The 21277-nt window shown below is 44.3% G+C and overlaps 1 protein-coding gene across 4 annotated transcripts in view; it reads right to left on the reverse strand.

Moving 5' to 3' along the window:
• Window positions 1-4046: 4046 nt before the first annotated feature.
• Window positions 4047-21277, reverse strand: part of grb14 (growth factor receptor-bound protein 14) — a 44731-nt gene continuing 27500 nt past the window's right edge. Inside the window, exons 1-13 of one of the 4 annotated variants that reach the window (XM_056289282.1) lie at window positions 20605-21160; window positions 20067-20223; window positions 17372-17493; window positions 17133-17207; window positions 16849-17007; window positions 14208-14318; window positions 13919-14014; window positions 13154-13216; window positions 11886-12002; window positions 8416-8485; window positions 8232-8319; window positions 5897-5990; window positions 4047-5646 (exon numbers count right to left, since the gene is read on the reverse strand). In XM_056289282.1, the coding sequence (XP_056145257.1) occupies window positions 5500-5646; window positions 5897-5990; window positions 8232-8319; window positions 8416-8485; window positions 11886-12002; window positions 13154-13216; window positions 13919-14014; window positions 14208-14318; window positions 16849-17007; window positions 17133-17207; window positions 17372-17493; window positions 20067-20223; window positions 20605-20679 (1374 nt within the window). In that variant the 5' untranslated portion in view covers window positions 20680-21160 and the 3' untranslated portion in view covers window positions 4047-5499. Of the gene's footprint in view, window positions 5647-5896; window positions 5991-8231; window positions 8320-8415; window positions 8486-11885; window positions 12003-13153; window positions 13217-13918; window positions 14015-14207; window positions 14319-16848; window positions 17008-17132; window positions 17208-17371; window positions 17494-20066; window positions 20224-20604; window positions 21161-21277 lie in introns of those variants that run through there. The other 3 variants (XM_056289280.1, XM_056289277.1, XM_056289281.1) reach the window with 3 other exon arrangements.

A 21277-nucleotide genomic window follows, 5' to 3' on the forward strand; every position in this document is an offset into this window, starting at 1 on the left:
TTTGACTGAATTTGCTTTATTATTATTATTATTATTATTATTAGTGGTAGTAGTAGTAGTAGTAGTAGGAGGGGGTAGTGTTAGTAGTGGTAGTGGTAGTGGTGGTGGGAGGAGTGGTGGTGATGGTGGTAGTGGTAGTGGTGGTGGTGGTGGTGGTGGTGGGAGTAGTAGCAGTAGTAGTAGCTGTAGGTAGGAGTAGTAGTGGTAATACTAGTGGCGGTAGTAGTGGTAGGAGTGGTAGTGGTGCTGGTGGTAGTAGTAGTAGTAGTAGTAGTAGTGGTGGTGGAAGTAGTAGCAATAGTAGTAGTACTAGTAGTAGTAGTTGTTGTTGTAATAGTAGTTGTACGGTAGGAGGAGTAGTAGTAATACTAGTGGTGATAGTAGTGGTAGAACTAGTAGTAGTGGTGGTAGTGGTAGTGGTGGTGATAGTGGTGGTGATGGTGGTAGTGGTGGTAGTAGTAGTGGTGATGGTGGTGGTAGTGATGGTGATAGTGGTGGTAGTGATGGTGGTGGTAGTGGTGGTGGTAGTGGTGGTGGTGGTAGTAGTGGTGGTGGTGGTGATGGTGGTAGTGGTGGTAGTAGTGGTGGTAGTGGTAGTGGTGGTGGTAGTAGTGGTGGTGATGGTAGTGGTAGTGGTGGTAGTAGTGGTGGTAGTGGTGCTGTTGTTGATAAGGATGTTGTTGTTACCACTGTTGCGGCTCTTTGCTGTGTCTTTGCTTCAGTGTGGGGATCAGTGCAGGGTTTTTGTAGTGGTACCAAGTCCAACAATAAGTCCAGTGTTGAATAAATCCAGCATGTTCTTCTGCAGAACTTATAATCGATCAGTGTTTTTGAGACTTGCTCTGAATAGAAAATGGATGGTTGGCAAATTTGCAGGTGTTTACTTGCTGAGTGGATAAGTTGAATCACCTGGAACCAAACTTTGTAATGTTTCTGCTACAAAGAATAAAAAAAACAAAACAACTTTGGACCAAAAAAAAAACCTGGTTAATCTGAGGTGGGATGAGACCCTCTGGGTTCACATGTAATGTGCTGCTGCTGTATCTGCTCTTCTTCCAAGAGTCCAGGCTGGCAGAGAACCCAAACCTCCCGTAATCACAGATTTATTTATTTTTTTATCCGTGTATCTGAAGTGTGTGTAAGCCAAATCCAAGCATCTATTTTTTTATTTGTCTGTGATGATGTTAGCTACGTGGCCACTGTGTATCTATGGAAACAGGAAATGTTCACTAAAATGTCCTTGGGCAAAAGGGGGGGGGTGTCGGGGGGTGGGGGGTATTACAAATTTAACTGTGTGTTCTCCTTTGCTATGCCCTGCAAATATAGGCTTATATATATATATATATATATATATATATATATATATATATATATATATATATATATAATACAGTTGACCTGCTATTAGCTATTCGCAGATGTGTGTATATTTTGACACGTCACCATCGTAGGTGTGAGCAAGGTTATTTGTTATAAATTGCATTTCATCCTTCTCCTTCACTATGCGTTAAACGCTGATTGAACCACTTCCAAAAGAAAAAGAGAAATCTTGAGAAACCCCAGCAGTATTCTCTTCCACTCATTTGAGGTTACCTCTTCCAATTAGGCCGGGATTACTTATGCTACGTTGCGTTATGGCTATGGCAGCAATGGTACAGAACCACTGGACGTCTTGAATTCGCTTCTGCTGCTGAAAAAGCCTCTCTGCCGAGGAACAGTGGGAGTGTGTAGCCCACAGTACAATACGTCTCCTAAACAAACGTTGCCTCACTTCCTCACATATTCAGCCAGGACTCGGATCCAGTCTAGACAGTCTCCTTATGTGGATCAAGGACGGAGTGCACACAGCCAGATTTTCCCTTAATTAGAGATCTGTAGAAACCAGCTGAGGACGACAGAGATAATAGATGGAAAATAGGATGAGCGGAGTACAACACGAGTAGTCAAAATCAGAGGAAAGTGGACAACCCTCAAAAACACAAACCTGAAGACTGCAGAACAGGAGACTGTACAGGCCAGGAGTCAGTTCAGTCTGGAGTGGTAGATGTCTGTGAGGATTAAGATAACTTAGAACAGAGGGAGAGAAAAAAGACTGTATCCACAGGCCGTTTGGGCTGGATGGAGCTGGATGAATTCATTAGAGAAAGCGCAGTCTCCCCCAGCTGCCATCTATCTCCCTGCAGCCAGACACCGATCAATGGCAGGAATACATCCAAAACAGCGTTTAGCACAAGACCTCAGAAGCAGGGGTGTATTTAAGACTTCTCTGAGCGTGCACATCTTGCCTGGATGTAAGCACCGCTTCAGACTGTGGTATTGAAACAGGCGGAAGTGTAAGGCCAATATGTGGCTTTGCAGCATAGAGGGGTTGTTTAATACAGACGCCCTAGGGTGAAACATTCTGCCATGTACAGTGTAGAGAACCACAATACACTGGCCCGTCAAAGCTATTCGTTATCTCTAGTACGAAGTCCTGCGAAAGGTTTGGGCGGCTCTGCAGGCTTGCGGTACAAATGTAGCTAGACCAGATTCATCACTTGGGTCCTGCGACGTTGATTTAGACATCAGCGCAGTCAGAGTAGCGCTTGTTGAACATGCACTCACTCAGTCCAGCGTAGGACACTATTACTCACATCCCAAGTGCCACTGGAAGGTAGTTTTGCTTACTTCTGCGCTGCTGGATTAGGTAAACATTCGCCCGTTTTAAATACGCGACTGTCAGTTTGAGGAAACTGTGAACAGTCGCTTAAAATTGCCTTGAGCGTGTTGTGTATAGTTTGCTTTTAAGAGAAAAATCTGTAACTTATGTCATTTGAATTGAACTTAACCCATTGTGATTGTGTTCACCGGAAGCAAAGCAAGAAGGCCTCTACTGCCATCTAGTGGCCGGTTGTTAGGTTGCAATGACTGAACTACTGTTGCGCTAGCATGAAATATAATTAATATTTGTGTGTTCCAAGGTTATGACGATGTTTTAAGGCGGGGGATTTACTTAACTCCTTAAGTGTGTATTCTGAGTTGGACAATTACACTTAGGGAGACAGAAGAAAGGACAGAGACAGGCATGGGCATATGGACCGTGGCAGGATTCAAATCTAAAGAGCGGGTCAAGGTAGGCCAAGGACAGTGTATTAAGAATCATAATGACTATAGCATGTAGATGTGTGTTGGTGAAGGAGCTTTAACAAAGGACGGGCTGAGTGTTGTGATGCGTGTTATGGTTTGACATACTGGGCGATGGTACACGTTAGATGAAGGCCGACTTTAGCTGCCCAGCAAGCCGGAGAATTACGGCTCTGGAACTCTCATTTGGGGCGGCACAGTGGTTAGCGTGGTCACCTCACAGCTAGAAGGTTCTGGGTTTGAGCCCCGGGGTAGTCTAACCTTGGGGGGGGGGTCGTCTCGGGTCATCCTCTGTGTGGAGTTTGCATGTTCCCTCCGTGTCTGTGTGGGTTTCCTCCGGGTACTCCGGTTTCCTCCCACAGTCCAAAGACATGTAGGTCAGGTGACTCGGCCGTACTAAACTGCCCCTAGGTGTGTGTGTGTGTGTGTGTGTGTGTGTGTGTGTGTGTGTGTGTGTGTGTGTGTGTGTGTGTGTGTGTGTGTGTGTGTGTGTGTGTGTGTCAGCCCTGTGTGACGGCCTGGCGGCCTGTCCAGGGTGTCTCCCCGCCCGCCTGCTGCCCAGTGACTGCCGGGATAGGCTCCAGCATCCCCGTGACCCTGAGAGCAGGATAAGCGGTTGGGATAATGGATGGATGGATGGATGGATGGATGGATGGATGGAAGTCTCATTTGACTTGTTGGATTTAAGAGTTTATAACTCTATTGTGTGACTGACAACAACCATTAAACCACTGTAAGGACAGACACCGTGCTGGCCACCTGTGAACGTTAGTGAAAACTGTGCCGACTTAAGTGCAATTAGCAGGTCACCCGTGACCCGAACACATGTTTTCACAAGTCAAAATGAAGCCACTTCCTCCAGTCGGTCATTCTAGTGCCACAATTTCACAGAGAAAATCACACAAAGCAAACAGACTCGTGGGTTTTTTTTCTTCTTTATAAAACATTGCAGTCCGTGACATTCATTGTTCATACACTGTCCTCCGGCGGGAACAAATGAACTCCTTCACTAACACGTCTCGGCGGCGGCGCTCATGTCAATGTGCGATACAGTACAAATTTGTCTCAAGACATTTCGTGTGTGAAATGTGATGCGTTATCGGCTTTTCACAAATGAAGCAACAGCCTTGGCCACTGTGCACCCACAGCAGTGCTAACGACAGCAACACACAGCCAACCCCGGTCGTCCCCGTTGTGCACCTGAATCTTACAAAAGTTCATATAAAACACAAATTTCAATGTACAATGATTTCACACACCATCAAAATCAGTCACGATTGATCGCCAGCTAACATTTTACGGTTTAAATCTGAGTCACATATTTCACCGTGTATGCTTACAAATAATTAAATGTAAAATATATCTTTCATTTCAGCATACAGTGCAGACTAGTGAGGTTGCGTACAAGTTCTGCGTCTACCTGTCCCTCTTTTCTGTCCTCTACAGCAGTCTCCGTCCAGCTCCAGCACAGTGACACCTGCTCAGAAGGTCATCAGATCACTCAAATAGAAAATGACAATTAAATTTTCTTAAAAATACCTGAATACTTAGAGATACAACGTCGTCAAAAAAAAAAAAAAAGGCAATATAGCTTAGTGTTACCCAGAGAATAAAGGACATGGTTTTTGTGTACAACAATTCCCAGCATGGCGTGGTTTAAAATAGACAACGTCGCCCTCGTCCAAATTAAAATGTCAGCTTTGGCCGCCTTTAAGAAAACAAGAGCCACGGCTGTGCCACATGTGGCGGTCGGCATTTGATTGAAACGCCGTCGCCGAAAAGTGTCAGAAGACGGCGATGATGTTTTCCATCAGAGTCTTGTTCGTTTGTGTGTAGATGCTGCATTGTCCGCACGAGCCATGAACATACAAAAATCAGCTCTCAACATATATATATATGTATATATATATACATATATATATATATATACAGTACAATAACTCAAGTTTGGACTTCACACCACGCCAGTCTGTGAGCTCTGGATTTGTCACCACATCTGTGATCACCAGTAGGGCCAAAGATTAAAAAAAATCTACGTGTTCACCAGACAAGCCTTTAGTACAGTACACTCATTTTCTTCAACACAAATCCTGCAACACGTGGTCAGTTTTGATACAGCACTGTACCAATTTTCTCCCAAAGAAAACAAAAATCAATTTCATCTTTTGCTAAAATGAAAGAAAACATTGAAAGCTAGTAACGACATTGTGAAAACGGACACGGGTGGATGATAACAGTGGTTTCAGTTCCGAGCATAGCTGCTGACTACGTCGACGTGTCCTCCTCCTTCAAGGCACAGGAACACTGGGAGTGCTTGTCCAGAGAGACCCTGTGGATAAGGTGCATGTGGGCCCCTGGGTCCCTTGGGACGCTTGCTCATAGGGTGACCCGGGCACAGTGGTGTTTGAGCTTGCAGGGCAGAACGCCCCGGTTTAGCTGGTAAAACTCCACCAGCTGGATCAGGTCAGTGAACTGTGTGTGACCGTCGTCCAGGCTGAAGAACAACTCCCCCTCATCATCCACCTGCAACATCGTATGGAACCATACACACACACACGTGCATTAATATTAATGAGCATCTGAACCGCACATACATCACCTTGACCACAGCATGAAGATGGGAACCCTAGTGCACGTGAGAGAAGTACTGAGTAGGATACTTCCTGGTTGCATGGATTTTCATCTTTAAAATTTCATGTACTGTAGACCCATGTCTGAGGAAACCAGCTCATGGCCTTGGGTAGTAAGGATAGTAACATCATGTTGTACTCACAGGTAAGATCTGAAAGTGTTTGATTTTCTGCGTGTGGCACAGTGACAGTACAAACGTCTTTGGATTGCTTTGGCTGTCTCTCAGAAGAAACACGCTGGAAACAGAAGGAAAACTCTTTCAGCAACACATCCAGCACCTCTTTCACACTACTCCTGCTCAGGGACCTTAGAAGTCTTGAGACATGATCAGAAAGAGATGTCTGGGACGACAGAAGATACAGGCATGCTGAGAAGATACAGACATGCTGAGAAGATACAGACATGTTGAGAAGATATAGATAGGTGTGTTGAGAAGATACAGACATGCTGAGAAGATGCAGAAATGTTGAGAAGATACAGACATGCTGAGAAGATACAGACATGCTGAGAAGATACAGACATGCTGAGAAGATACAGACATGTTGAGAAGATACAGACATGTTGAGAAGATGCAGACATGCTGAGAAGATACAGACATGCTGAGAAGATACAGACATGTTGAGAAGATGCAGACATGCTGAGAAGATACAGACATGTTGAGAAGATACAGACATGTTGAGAAGATACAGACATGTTGAGAAGATATAGATAGATGTGTTGAGAAGATAGACATGCTGAGAAGATACAGACATGCTGAGAAGATGTTGAGAAGATACAGACATGCTGAGAAGATACAGACTTGTTGAGAAGATACAGACATGTTGAGAAGATACAGACATGCTGAGAAGATGCAGAAATGTTGAGAAGATACAGACATGCTGAGAAGATGTTGAGAAGATACAGACATGCTGAGAAGATGTTGAGAAGATACAGACATGCTGAGAAGATACAGACATGTTGAGAAGATACAGACATGTTGAGAAGATATAGATAGACATGTTGAGAAGCTATAGATAGACATGTTGAGAAGATATAGATAGACATGTTGAGAAGATACAGACATGCTGAGAAGATACAGACATGTTGAGAAGATACAGACATGTTGAGAAGATATAGACATGTTGAGAAGATATAGACATGTTGAGAAGATATAGACGTGTTGAGAAGATACAGACATACTGAGAAGATACAGACATGTTGAGAAGATACAGACATGTTGAGAAGATATAGATAGACGTGTTGAGAAGATACAGACATACTGAGAAGATACAGACATGTTGAGAAGATATAGATAGACGTGTTGAGAAGATACAGACATGCTGAGAAGATACAGACATGTTGAGAAGATGCAGAAATGTTGAGAAGATATAGATAGACGTGTTGAGAAGATGCAGAAATGTTGAGAAGATATAGATAGACGTGTTGAGAAGATATAGATAGACATGTTGAGAAGATATAGATAGACGTGTTGAGAAGATATAGATAGACATGTTGAGAAGATATAGATAGACGTGTTGAGAAGATATAGATAGACGTGTTGAGAAGATATAGATAGACGTGTTGAGAAGATATAGATAGACGTGTTGAAAAGATATAGATAGACGTGTTGAGAAGATATAGATAGACGTGTTGAGAAGATACAGACATACTGAGAAGATACAGACATGTTGAGAACGTGTTTCGTGATTTTCTAATCTACTTTGGAGGCTTGTGAAAGACTATCTTACTGGTCAACTGTGTGTCAAGACAAAAAACGGAATCTCCATCTTTTAGGCCCTCAATTACACAACACACACACACACACATATATATATATATATATATATATATATATATATATATATATATATATATATATATATATATACACACACACACACACATACACACATATATTATATGTGCATTATACATGCATTATACAGGATGTATATGTATATATAATGTACATAATGTACTGTGTGTACACACTATATATACACAATATATATATACATATGTGTGTGTTTGTACACATACATATGTATGCATACATATATACGTATATACACATATAGTGTGTGTGTGTGTGTATATATATAGTGTAATATATATAATATCCACTCCTCATTAGTTGAGCACTTATAACAACACCATTGACGGTTTCGGGGGGGGAAACCCGCTACGTATATACACACACATGTATATAAACCCATGTAAGATGGAGGTACCATATCTACGTACCTGTTTCTCACTCCTTTAGGGCTATACAGATAAACTCGCCTATATGAACTAATTTCAGAAAGACATCTCAGGCCCCATGAGACGGTGCCGGGGAGACGCCGGGCTGTTTCTCTCTGTAACATCTCTGCCGAAGGGAGAAATCCTCCATTTGGGGAAGCTTTACAGTACAATTATTGTTGTTTTTAAGAACCCCGTTGTAACAGCCCCTACGTGACAAACGAAACCAAAGAAAAATAAAAGGGACATCTGCTCACCCATCAATAAGACCCTGCTGAGTGATCAGACGGTGAGCCTCGTCCCGAGACAGTTTGCTGTGAAACCAGGGCTGGGCCAAATGGAGAGCTGAGGCAGATGGTGAGACAGTATGACACAGTTTTAGGGTACTCACTGGTGTGTGCGTGCACAGCAAATCCGAATAATAAGGACGATCTCACAGACCTATGTTAGACATCGAGCTCTGCGATGTGGAGGGACTCCCGTGGGAGCTCAGCCGGTGGCAGCTTTTCCTCTGAGGGAGAGACGAGGTACAGTCACCGTCTTAGTTGAAGCAATACACACACAACCACCCCACACACACACACACACACACACACACACCCATCTACCCCCCTTTGTTCTACGTTATACGTTCTGAGGCGTTTTATATACTAAACGGCGGTCTTACACCACTGCGTTTACCAGTAAATACATCGACCCATGGAAAAGTGCTGCATGTACACAATAGTACCGTGTAAAAATGTGTGATGTGCTGATAAAGAACAATGTTCTTTGCAAGACAGTGGAAACATTGACGCATCCGCACATTACACAAACGTTTTGTTGCCATGGCTGGGCAAGTAAACTAATTCAAGGACAAGTTGCATCAAGTAACAGTCCACTATCATGTCCTAACAAAACCCTCCCACAGCTCCAAATATGAGAACAAAACCCTCCCAAAGCTCCAAATATGAGACCAAAACTCTCCCACAGCTCCAAATACGAGACCAAAACCCTCCCACAGCTCCAAATACGAGACCAAAACCCTCCCACAGCTCCAAATACGAGACCAAAACCCTGCCACAGCTCCAAATATGAGAACAAAACCCTCCCAAAGCTCCAAATATGAGACCAAAACCCTCCCACAGCTCCAAATATGGGACCAAAACCCTCCCACAGCTCCAAATATGAGAACAAAACCCTCCCAAAGCTCCAAATATGAGACCAAAACCCTCCCACAGCTCCAAATATGGGACCAAAACCCTCCCACAGCTCCAAATATGAGACCAAAACCCTCCCACAGCTCCAAATATCATACCAAAACCCTCCCACAGCTCCAAATACGAGAACAAAACCCTCCCACAGCTCCAAATATGAGACCAAAACTCTCCCACAGCTCCAAATGAGACCAAAACCCTCCCACAACTCCAAATTAGACCAAAACCCTCCCACAGCTCCAAATATGAGAAGAAAACTCTCCCACAGCTCCAAATATGAGACCAAAACCCTCCCACAGCTCCAAATATGGGACCAAAACCCTCCCACAGCTCCAAATATGAGACCAAAACCCTCCCACAGCTCCAAATATCATACCAAAACCCTCCCACAGCTCCAAATACGAGAACAAAACCCTCCCACAGCTCCAAATGAGACCAAAATCCTCCCACAGCTCCAAATATGAGAACAAAACCCTCCCACACCTCCAAATATCATACCAAAACCCTCCCACAGCTCCAAATACGAGACCAAAACCCTCCCACAGCTCCAAATATGAGACCAAAACTCTCCCACAGCTCCAAATGAGACCAAAACCCTCCCACAACTCCAAATTAGACCAAAACCCTCCCACAGCTCCAAATATGAGAAGAAAACTCTCCCACAGCTCCAAATATGAGAACAAAACCCTCCCACAGCTCCAAATATGGGACCAAAACCCTCCCACAGCTCCAAATATGAGACCAAAACCCTCCCACAGCTCCAAATATGGGACCAAAACCCTCCCACAGCTCCAAATATGAGACCAAAACCCTCCCACAGCTCCAAATATGAGACCAAAACCCTCCCACAGCTCCAAATATCATACCAAAACCCTCCCACAGCGCCAAATATCATACCAAAACCCTCCCACAGCTCCAAATATGAGACCAAAACCCTCCCACAGCTCCAAATATGAGACCAAAACCCTCCCACAGCTCCAAATATGAGACCAAAACCCTCCCACACCTCCAAATATGAGACCAAAACCCTCCCACATCTCCAAATATGAGACCAAAACCCTCCCACATCTCCAAATATGAGAACAAAACCCTCCCACACCTCCAAATATGAGACCAAAACCCTCCCGCAGCTCCAAATATCCTACCAAAACCCTCCTACACCTCCAAATATCATACCAAAACCCTCCCACAGCTCCAAATATGAGAACAAAACCCTCCTACAGCTCCAAATATGAGACCAAAACCCTCCCACAGCTCCAAATATCATACCAAATCCCTCCCACAGCTCCAAATATCATAACAAAACCCTCCCACAGCTCCAAATATGAGAACAAAACCCTCCCACAGCTCCAAATATGAGAACAAAACCCTCCCACAGCTCCAAATATGAGACCAAAACCCTCCCACAGCTCCAAATATGAGAACAAAACCCTCCCACAGCTCCAAATATGAGAACAAAACCATCCCAAAGCGCCAAATATGAGACCAAAACTCTCCCACAGCTCCAAATATGAGACCAAAACCCTCCCACATCTCCAAATATGAGACCAAAACCCTCCCACAGCTCCAAATATGAGACCAAAACCCTCCCACAGCTCCAAATATGAGACCAAAACCCTCCCACAGCTCCAAATATGAGACCAAAACCCTCCCACAGCTCCAAATATGAGACCAAAACCCTCCCACACCTCCAAATACGAGACCAAAACCCTCCCACAGCTCCAAATATGAGACCAAAACCCTCCCACAGCTCCAAATATGAGAACAAAACCCTCCCACAGCTCCAAATATGAGACCAAAACCCTCCCACATCTCCAAATATGAGACCAAAACCCTCCCACAGCTCCAAATATGAGACCAAAACCCTCCCACAGCTCCAAATATGAGACCAAAACCCTCCCACAGCTCCAAATATGAGACCAAAACCCTCCCACAGCTCCAAATATGAGACCAAAACCCTCCCACACCTCCAAATACGAGACCAAAACCCTCCCACAGCTCCAAATATGAGACCAAAACCCTCCCACAGCTCCAAATATGAGAACAAAACCCTCCCACAGCTCCAAATATGAGACCAAAACCCTCCCACAGCTCCAAATATGAGAACAAAACCCTCCCACATCTCCAAATATGAGACTAAAGAGACTGAAGACTGATGTTGAACTACATGTATATTTCCTTTATTCAATGTCTCATTGACAGAATTATGGGATTTTGTTTTTACCCTCCCCCCCTTTTTCTCCCCAATTGTACTTGGCTAAATACCCTATTTTCCGAGCCATCCCGGTCGCTGCTCCACCCCCTCTGCTGATCGGGGGGGGGGGCTGCAGACTACCACATGCCTCCTCCAATACATGTGGAGTCACCAGTGGCTTCTTTTCACCTGACAGTGAGGAGTTTCACCAGGGGGACGTAGCGCGTGGGAGGATCACGCTATCCCCCCCCCCCCCAAACAGGCGCCCCGACCGACCAGAGGAGGCGCCAGTGCAGCGACCAGGACATATACCCACATCCGGCTCCCCACCCACAGACACAGCCAATTGTGTCTGTAGGGACACCCGACCAAGCTGGAGGTAACACGGGGATTCGAACTGGCGATACCCATGTTGGTAGGCAACGGAATAGACCGCCACACCACCCGGACACCAGAATTATGGGAATATTTTATCATTTTGGCAGGCACAGAACTTTTTAAGGGGGACACATCTGACCTACCCTCCATGACAGGCCTTCCTCCACCGCCACAGACAGCGCCTCAGACGGGTTTTCAATCACCCTGCTCTTTTGGCCGGAGAAGTCCATGGCCACCAGTGAGTTTTCCGAGATACTTCTCTGAAATGGAACAGATGGATCGTCAACTAAAATGTTGATATTAATTGACTTTTACGAGAATAGCAATTATTTTTGTTCAGTGAATCCCGCAATTCATGCTGCGCTAACTCGGTTTCTAATGACGTTGGCATACTTTGTTTGACTTACACACTATATAGAAAAGCAAGGGGCTCTTTTTAATTTCGAACCCGGGAGCCGGCTGACTCTTGGTGTGTTGTGGTGCGGTATTGCATTGCCACCTAGTGTCTGGGTAATGTGGTTCCATGTCGTTTCTAGATGATTCGAGGCGGCGTGGACCCAATTGAAAAGGGATTAGAGTGGGTTTGAAAAGAGCGGCACACGGGAACACAGCTTTGATTGTAGTCCTTTAAGCTGTCACAGTGAGCGGCTCTGAATAACTGCACACACTTGAGAAAGTGCTTCTTATCGGGATTACCGGGAGCCTTTAAATTGTCACATTCGTCCTCCAGCCACCTACTAGGATTACTATCCATGAGTGTGGTTTTAATAAAGTAATATTTACCGATCAATAAGAAAAGGAAAAAAAATCAATATGACCCTCCTCCCTACGCTTGATTAAATTGTGTTCAGTGTTGCTTCATACCAGGGTGCAGTTCAGCTCTCCCTGAGTTATGACAGGATTGTGTGAGCGGTGCTGTATGGACTGATGTCTGCAGGTGGCATGTTCGGCTTGTGTGTGCCCAGTTGCACAGTAGGAGCGCAGCAGCATGACTCCGCACTACGTAGGCCCAGCTTCACATACTCTCATATTTCTTGCATTAAGCCAGCTGAGCCTCGGTGCACACAGGGCGGCTCGCGGCGCTGCTCCGCTTCGCATGCGCTTCTCTGACGGAGGTGATGAGTTGTTAATTCTGAGAGCAGCTGATCACTTTGTATTTTTAGAAAGCAGAGGTTCCGAGAACATGTCTGAACCCCATAAATAGATCGTGTTTGCTCAAACAGATTACTCTCATTTGAGACCGGCTCTATTCTAGGACACGAGTCCAGGGTCAACACAAAGACAGTGCCTCATTTTGCCCTATGATCTTTTATTATACCAATATACTGTATTTCTTTCCGAACACACGATGCAACCCCCTGAGGACACCGAGAGACTTAAGGATGAAAACGAACCAAGACCTTCAACCTACCATTGGCGAAGCTTTCTGTCTCTGGTGTGGCTGAATGAAGTTTTGGTACAGTTGCATCCCGTTCTGAGAAACAAAATATGAGAAGCTTTTCAAACTCAAATCCGCAAAATTGCCTTTATATGGAAACCCGAATCTGCTGATGGTGTTAACGAAATGAAATTCATCGAAAAGTAAATGTAAATCATATTGTATTGTCTTCTCATGATAACACATGTGCTCATATGATCACATGTTCTGCACTAATAGATGTGGTGGAACATGTTGACACTGTATGCAGTACAGGTACAGTAGGTCAATGATAGTGTTGTCAAGTATATGGTAACTGTAGATCCAGACAATGGACATCCATCAAGTCTGTCAGGCGAGGAGCGCTAATCCAGGATTCAGTTCCTTTATATATATATATATATATATATATATATATATATATATATATAATTTTATTTTATTGACAGCTGATGATTGCTTATGGCATGAAACAGGTTTTTACCGTCTCATAAAGAGTTTATTTGACTCACTGGATTGTTTTGCTTCTTATTTGTTGAGCACTTTCCTTACTGTTGAGTGTTTCTTTTAACAAAGTTATATATTTATTTGTTTATTCATATAAACATATAAATATTTATATAATATATATATTTATATAATATATATATATATCAAAACCCATATTGATAAAACCCCTGACACAGCGTCCCTACACTGCAACACATAATTAACTGGCTTCGTCCAGTGAGTCAGTGATGGGGTGACTGGTGAACAAACCTTAAAAAGACGCATGGCAGTGACCCAACACGTCCTGGTCTGCTCATCGTCTGCACAGAGCAGCTTCAGGTCTCGGACCGAGCCTCCCTTCGTTGACTGGAAACAGGTGTTGTAACGGGGACAAGGCAGCAGGAGTTAGTTTGACATGTGGTAAACGCGCTGTGCACCATTGCTCCATCGCTTACGTGTCTACCTGATCCCAAGCTGCTAAAAATGGTCAGTAAATATGGATTTTATAATCCAGTCCGACGACAACAAACACGTTTCATACAAATGAAAGTAATGGTACCTTGACACAGAAGCCATGGTCTGTGGGTGCTCCGTGCAGTTTTTTGGCTGACAACAGGGTGTACACATCACTTTCACTGAACTCGGCAATAAACTGCAGATGCCTTGGTTCCTGTGAAGAAGAAAAAAGAAAAGGGAGAGGCCTTAATAAAAATACAAGGCTCTCTTTGTATACAGTGTGATGTGCCCTTTCACGCTGCATCCAACCTCTATCGCCGAGCACATGGTGCTACGTCTGTCATGTCTTTGAGGGGTTGGGTCGCCGCCATTATGCTCCAAATGCCTCTACAAATCCGGCTATGTAAGGGATGGTGAAACATTTAAGGTCAGTGTTTGTGTGTGTGTGTGTGTGTGTGTGTGCATGTGTGTGTGTGTGTTTTTGCGGGGGTGGGGCTGCATAGCTACAGATGCTGGGTAAATACAAGTGCAATAAAACAAATATTGTGTGGCCAGGCACCATCAGAATCTGTTTGTCTGAGTATGTCAAGAATGGTTGCTGTAACAACAAGTTTTCAGTTGTTTTTGTTGGAGATTTATTGTAGCTTTGGGAGAAAGAAGCCCAAAAAGTTTTGCAGTCTTGTTCGAGTCGAACCTTGTTTTCAGTCTGGTCGTGTGCATCAGCAGTAGGGCTGAATATGTTGTTTCAGGTCTGACAGTGAAATACACACTTGTGTAATAGTCACATTGACAGGGCTGCAATGTAATGTAATATAATGTAATGGGCCCATCATTCATGTTGGTCTAAAACTTGCTGGATGGAAAATAAAATCTAGCAAAATCTGCTTTTTCATGACTACTCTTGAAGAAAAATATCGTAGCAGATGTGACAAATAATACAATTTAGCCCAATATAATCACTTCTTGGACAACTGCCTTATATCCCCCTGTAAAATAACCCTTATTATTGCTAGATTGAGAAATCCTCTGTGCATTGTGCAGCATTAAATAATAATGACAACGCCTTTATTTATATAGCACTTTTCAAAACAGAGTTACAAAGTGCTTTGCAAGATAAAATAAAAATGTTAAAAGCTGCATATATCTAGTGAAATTATGCAACTCCTTTTTATTCTTTTAATATTGCAACACATACTGCATGCAAAAAACCAAAATATTACGTGTTGATTTTTTTATTTTATTTTTTAAATGCCGTTCAGCCCTAATTAGCACAGCAAAACTGTTCATTTCACCCGGCACAAAGGCTTGGAGGAGGTTGGTACAACAGAATTCAAACAATGCATATTTATCTATACAGCACAGCCTTATCGGTTAGGTTGCGGGTGCGGTTATTGTATAAACGTACTGAAAGAGATAAGATCAAAATTATGACACATCGACAGGGGCTTTACTGAAACAATATGAACAGTCACAGAGCCAACGATTGATTTCCCAAGCCGAGTCGCACAAAGGCTACCATTGTTCAGTCTTTATGTGACACAGTGTTCCCACTTCCTTATTTAAAGCAAAGGTGCAGCGGTTAACGTCTGCGCGGCTTAACTAGCGACGTGTCTGATCACCACGACTGGATGGTGACACGGCCCGAGTACATCCAGACGGTACACCAAAGCCTTCCTGTGCCCTAAAAACAAAAGCGCCTCTGTTGTGGGGAGTGAAAGCAGTGGAGACGTGGTTGCCTTGGCATGGCTGATGCCTGGGTATAAGCTTCACCTGTCAGCGGTGCAGAGAGCGCCATTTCTACCTGGCTGGCATGCCAGCCGACCTAGGTGAAATCTAGCTCAACCCTGTTCCTCGGTGTACTCTGTGAACGCATGACCCCACTTCCTGTACGAAGAACGACTATGAGGAATCTCTACTGATGGAATCAGAGATTAGGTGGGGTATTTTTCCCCCTTCCTTGACATACTGTAAGAGAATAAGTGCACTCAAATCTAGCTGGAAAATGAGAAACACCAACACATGTTGATAGGTGTTCATGTAACGGCAACAACATGATGCAAAAACATATTGTTACAACAGAAATTGGATTTTTTTTTACACAATAATAATAATAAGAAGAAAGCCACTTTATTTTATCATTGTACAGGTTACAATGACATTTGTTCTCTGCATCCTATTGTATAGGAGCAGTGGGCAGCTGCAGCCCCCGGGGACCAACTCCCGTTCTTCTTTCCGTTGCCTTGCTCAGGGGCACAGGCAGGAGTATAAACCCTAACATGCATGTCTTTTTGATGGTGGGAGGAAACCGGAGCACCCGGAGGAAACCCACACAGACACAGGGAGAACATGCAAACTCCACACAGAAAGGACCTGGGACGACCTGGGGTTCAAACCCAGGACCTTCTTGCTGTGAGGCAGCAGTGCTGACCACCGGGCCACCGAGAGAACTAATGCGACACACCTGCTTTGACTTAACTACCACCTGAATGGTGATGGAGTGGCTTAATTATTAGAGGTACCAGCCCATAACGGAGAGGTCACAAGTTCAACCCCTTCAATAGGAGTCCAGCTGTAGTGTCCTTGAGCAAGTTACAGAAGCCCTAACTACTCTTTCATGGCAATTGGCTCTGGATAACAGCATCACCTGTATGTCTTAAATGCAAATGTAATGGCAAATGTAGTAATTCAAAATGAATGACATCAATGAACCATCGCAATAAGTGGAGCAGTTAATGTTCACTGACCTTGGAAGTTCCCTTATTGGAGAAATAAAGCCCTGACCTCCTCAAGACAAAGTAGAACTTCTTCCAGGACTTCCTGCCTTGCTCTTTGGCATGAAGGTGTCCATGGATCTCTGGACAAGTGCTGGAGTTTAGAAAGGTCTGTGTTGTATAGAGAAACAACTGTCCATAGATGGATATGTACAGTAGATTTTCAAAGATTCAGAAAGGTAAAAAAAGGGCCAACTCAACTCATAATGCAAGGCAGTGTAGAGGGCATTACTGTAAACAGACAGAATCTGTGATACCTGTATAAGCTGAGAATGATTCATCGTCCCATTGGTTTCATTGGATATTGAGACCATGTGATCTGGGAAGAACTCCTGCCAACACGAGGGCATCGTCAGTTAGAACATCACCGAGTACAACTGAATTTATCCATAGCCCCACAAAATATCAGCTATATGGGGTAACCTGGCTACAACAAATGGTGTACAGGGCTGAAGATGAACTAACTCAATTCACAGCCATTCCATCATGGACTCACCAGGGGTTTCTTGAAGAATTCGTATTTAGCGTAGTTCTTCCTAAAATACAGCCGGTTGTCTGTGTCCATCCCCCAGCCCGATAGCACCTCCATAACAGACTCATGGTCTTCAATGGTTCGCTCTGTTGACAGCAAGAGGCGGAAAGTCAACGACTGCCTAACCTTTACTTTACTTTCAGCTGCAACGTGAGTAAGACATGGAGCTTAATTGTGAGGAGGTATCATTTGGTTTGCAAGCTGCTCCTGCAAACCAAAGACACCAAGGCACCTGAGGTACGGCTGAAAGGACGAATTTATCCCTATTTTCTTTGTCAGACTGATAATAAACTAAAACTGACTTTACTTGCAGTTTACAAGTAAAGCGTTGCATTAATGTAAAGTTTTACTTGTAAACTGTAACTGAGTGCCCTCCCTGGAATGCCGCCTGGGCCAGCAGCCTTCCTGGGATTGACACTGCGGAGCACTCTCCTGACATCATCTGTGCTCACATGAAGCCCCTGTAAAACTTTACATAAATTAACGTTCTAATATGCAGATATACAGTTCATCAGTCATAAAACTGTTGTAAAATAAAATAAAACCACAATGCAAAACTTTACTGCATGATATTTTATGACGTGAGGTGCATGTTATGAACTTCAGGCCTGGCTGTTTGATCACCAACAACATTTCAGAGTTTAATCACTAAGGAAAAGTCACTTCTAAGAAACGAGGCATTAGGTCACTTCCTAAAATCCAAAATGACCGCTGAATTCAGGGAAGGTATTTTTTAACAGCTGTCTGCAGGTATTTCCCATTGGAACGGCAGCGTTTTGTCAGTCTGCATATCAGAACAGCTGGACGGTGAAACATCACACCTTCCAGCATCCCCACCAACGACTGGCTCGGGATGGCGAATTTGATCTGACGTATTGGTTCCTGGTTCTTGGCAATAATTACTTGTCCAACTGTTTTATAAATATATACATTTGTTAAAAGCATTTGTTGTGTTGTACAATACACTATATGTGTACTGATTCTGCATTTGTACTCATGTTACTGATAAGAATAAGTACGTAAGACAAGGCCACAAACAATTCCAACGAGTTTTAGTGTACATGGCCAAAAGAAAAATGTTTTTTTTAAAGGACAGTAAAAGAACACAGATTAATCTGGTCATCTCATCATCCTACATATGAATTCTTATACCAATGTATATGAATATAAAACATGATATTCCGTCTCTGGCCGGTTTGCATGGCCACAGCTATATTCGACATCATCCCTGGTCCGCTTTCCACTAGAAAGTCGAGGGAATGTTCTGCGGTACACATACCGGTGCAAACCTTTATATCAGAAATGCTTCTACAGCTCTCCGTTTCATTTGCAAACTACTAGACCAGTGTCCTGCGATGTCCATGCTACTCCAGCCAGGAGACACGGCAGAACGTTTAAGAGGGCCACTTAGAACCACGGACACAACTCACTTCCAGGATCGTGGAGAATCTGCGCAAAATAGGGCAGCTCATAACGGACAGTCGGCACACGTTGTCTCGTCACGTTCCGTGTTTTGAGATCCAGATCGCTCACCGCCCGATCAAGCCTTCAACCAGTCGGAGCCGTCACGATGATATCAAACATGTTGGATTTTTTTCGACTGGAATCTGGACAAGTCTGAGCTCGCTGGCAAACGTGTGCATCGGGGTCAGCCCTGCGTTCCCTCCTGAATTGATATAGTTGGGTTAGGGGGAGGGAGCGTAGGGCCGAAGGAACATAGACATGCTCCCTTCTGCATCGCCGCGCTGCAGCGGGAACAAGTGCGCTTATCTACGACTGGAATCGGTGAAAGCCGGTTGTCAGATGTGTCCTGCCAAGTCTTTTACCAGTCAATTAGGCCTTAAAAAGAGTATTTTAGTGTGATCCTGGCTGGAAATATCAAGAGCACTGCTGCTTCTCATCACTACATTTCACCGAAAGCAAAGAGGAACCTATAATATGTGTAATGAAAATAACTCTCCCTCGGTTCACATGGATGAATACGTTATAAATCAGCCCGGGCGGCGGTCAGAATGTGTGGGTTGAAACGAGACTGCTGGTGTGCCATCACAAACAGCGGGCAGCTGAGGAGAGCCTGCACGCCAGCGAGCTCCATGGCTCAGAATGGAGGCGATATGAGACATGAATAGTTCTCTTGTATTTATTTATCCCTGTCTTCATCACGAGAGGATGAGTATGATCACAGACACTGATGTTTTCATACTTATCTTGATAGCGAGTGATTAAGCTCCCCCGCAACGAACCCTCACTCACACACACACACACACACACACACACACACACCGAACATTACAGGATCAATCACCGTGCAGGACTCTGATCATTCATATTCGCTCAGCGTGAAACAGCAGTTTATGCAGTCTTTATTTTAAAGAAAGCTTGATTGACAGCATGATCACACATAGACAGCGAGGCACCAGAGGTCTTGGTGTTAAGTAGAGGGAAGGGGTTTTACACCTCTGAGGCTCTGGAGACCACGAGTTAGTCACCTATCCTGACCAACTCGGGTTAAAGCCTCTGCTGCGTTTTAGCTTTGCTGTGCACTTTTGACACTGAGTTGCACTGTAACGGGCAGAGGATTTGTATGACGATGAACAAACACGGTGTCGGATAAGTATTCACGTTATCCTGTCATGCCGAGAAACAGAGGAAAGCATACCAATGCCGAGATGGGAGAGATGCTCGAAAAGAGTCCAGCTGTGGTCATCAACATAATGGTTCTTCAAGACAAATAGCTGGCATATGTCCCGAGCAGTGATGTCATGTGGAACCTCCACTGCCCTGCTGGTGTTGTCCTCATTGTACACTTTAATTACCTGCAAAAAAAAAAAAAGCCAGTGTAAAACATTTCTCCAGTGAATCAGGGTATTTTAGCTCATAAGAAAAAGGAGAGCAAGTAACATGTTTTAGTGTTAAGGATGCAATGCACAGTTTTAAATTTCCACCAGCGTCCTGCAGAATAATCAGTCTGAGCCGCGACATCATTCAGCCCCTGTTGAACACAGCAGCAGCTGTCGCCAGCAAAATAAGAGTTGATCATAGTTTTACAAGGTACAGAACAATGTGCAGAACATACAGCCTACAGCAGACGGTTGAGCCTGTGGGGGGGGGGGGGGAATAATGAAGCTGCAATAATCTTGCAATAACTGCATGGAGACATCAAGACATGACAAATTGATCCATCTTCGAGTACTCACCCCGCAATTTGGAGCCAAGCAGAGTTGCGAATTTGGGCTAGCTCTGCAGCCTATGTAGGGCTGAGTGCACAGCATTGCAAAAAAAAGGCTTTTGTAAGGAACATAGAAACATGCATCAGACAACACGGCAAGTGTTAGTTGGGAGGCAAAGAGTCTCTCTATCACTCTCCCCGTCCGTCCGTCCGTCCGCTTGTCTCTCTGTCTGTCCGTCTTTCTCTCTCTCTTTTTTTTTTTTTACTTCCTCTTTCTAGCTCTGTACTGCAGTAGAGCTGAAGTGAGCTAAGTAGATGAAGTTGCCTCTCTTAGCACACAGTTTTCCTGACTCCACTGATCTGTGTCACTGGGGCCCGATAACCAATCATCTGCTATGTTTTCCCACCACCGTCAAGAAGCCAAGGATCCGTCTGCTCCATTCACAAGGAGGGGGAGGGGGAGGGGGAGAGAGAGAGAGAGAGCGAGAGAGAGAGAGAAGGCTCCTACCCCCTCCCTATTCACATTCACACACCCATGACAAGCCGCGCTCCCTGCATAAAGCCCTCGAAGAGCCCTGAGAGCAGTTACAAAGGTGCTGGTTAAATGTAATGCTAGTTGGGTCAACTCCGTCTAAAGTTGACAGAGGTGGGCGGGGAGAGGGGGGCAGGGAGATGGGCACAGTAAAGACCAACTGGCTGCC

Source organism: Lampris incognitus, chromosome 11 (genome assembly GCF_029633865.1).
Source record: "Lampris incognitus isolate fLamInc1 chromosome 11, fLamInc1.hap2, whole genome shotgun sequence".
NCBI classification, from domain to species: domain Eukaryota; kingdom Metazoa; phylum Chordata; class Actinopteri; order Lampriformes; family Lampridae; genus Lampris; species Lampris incognitus.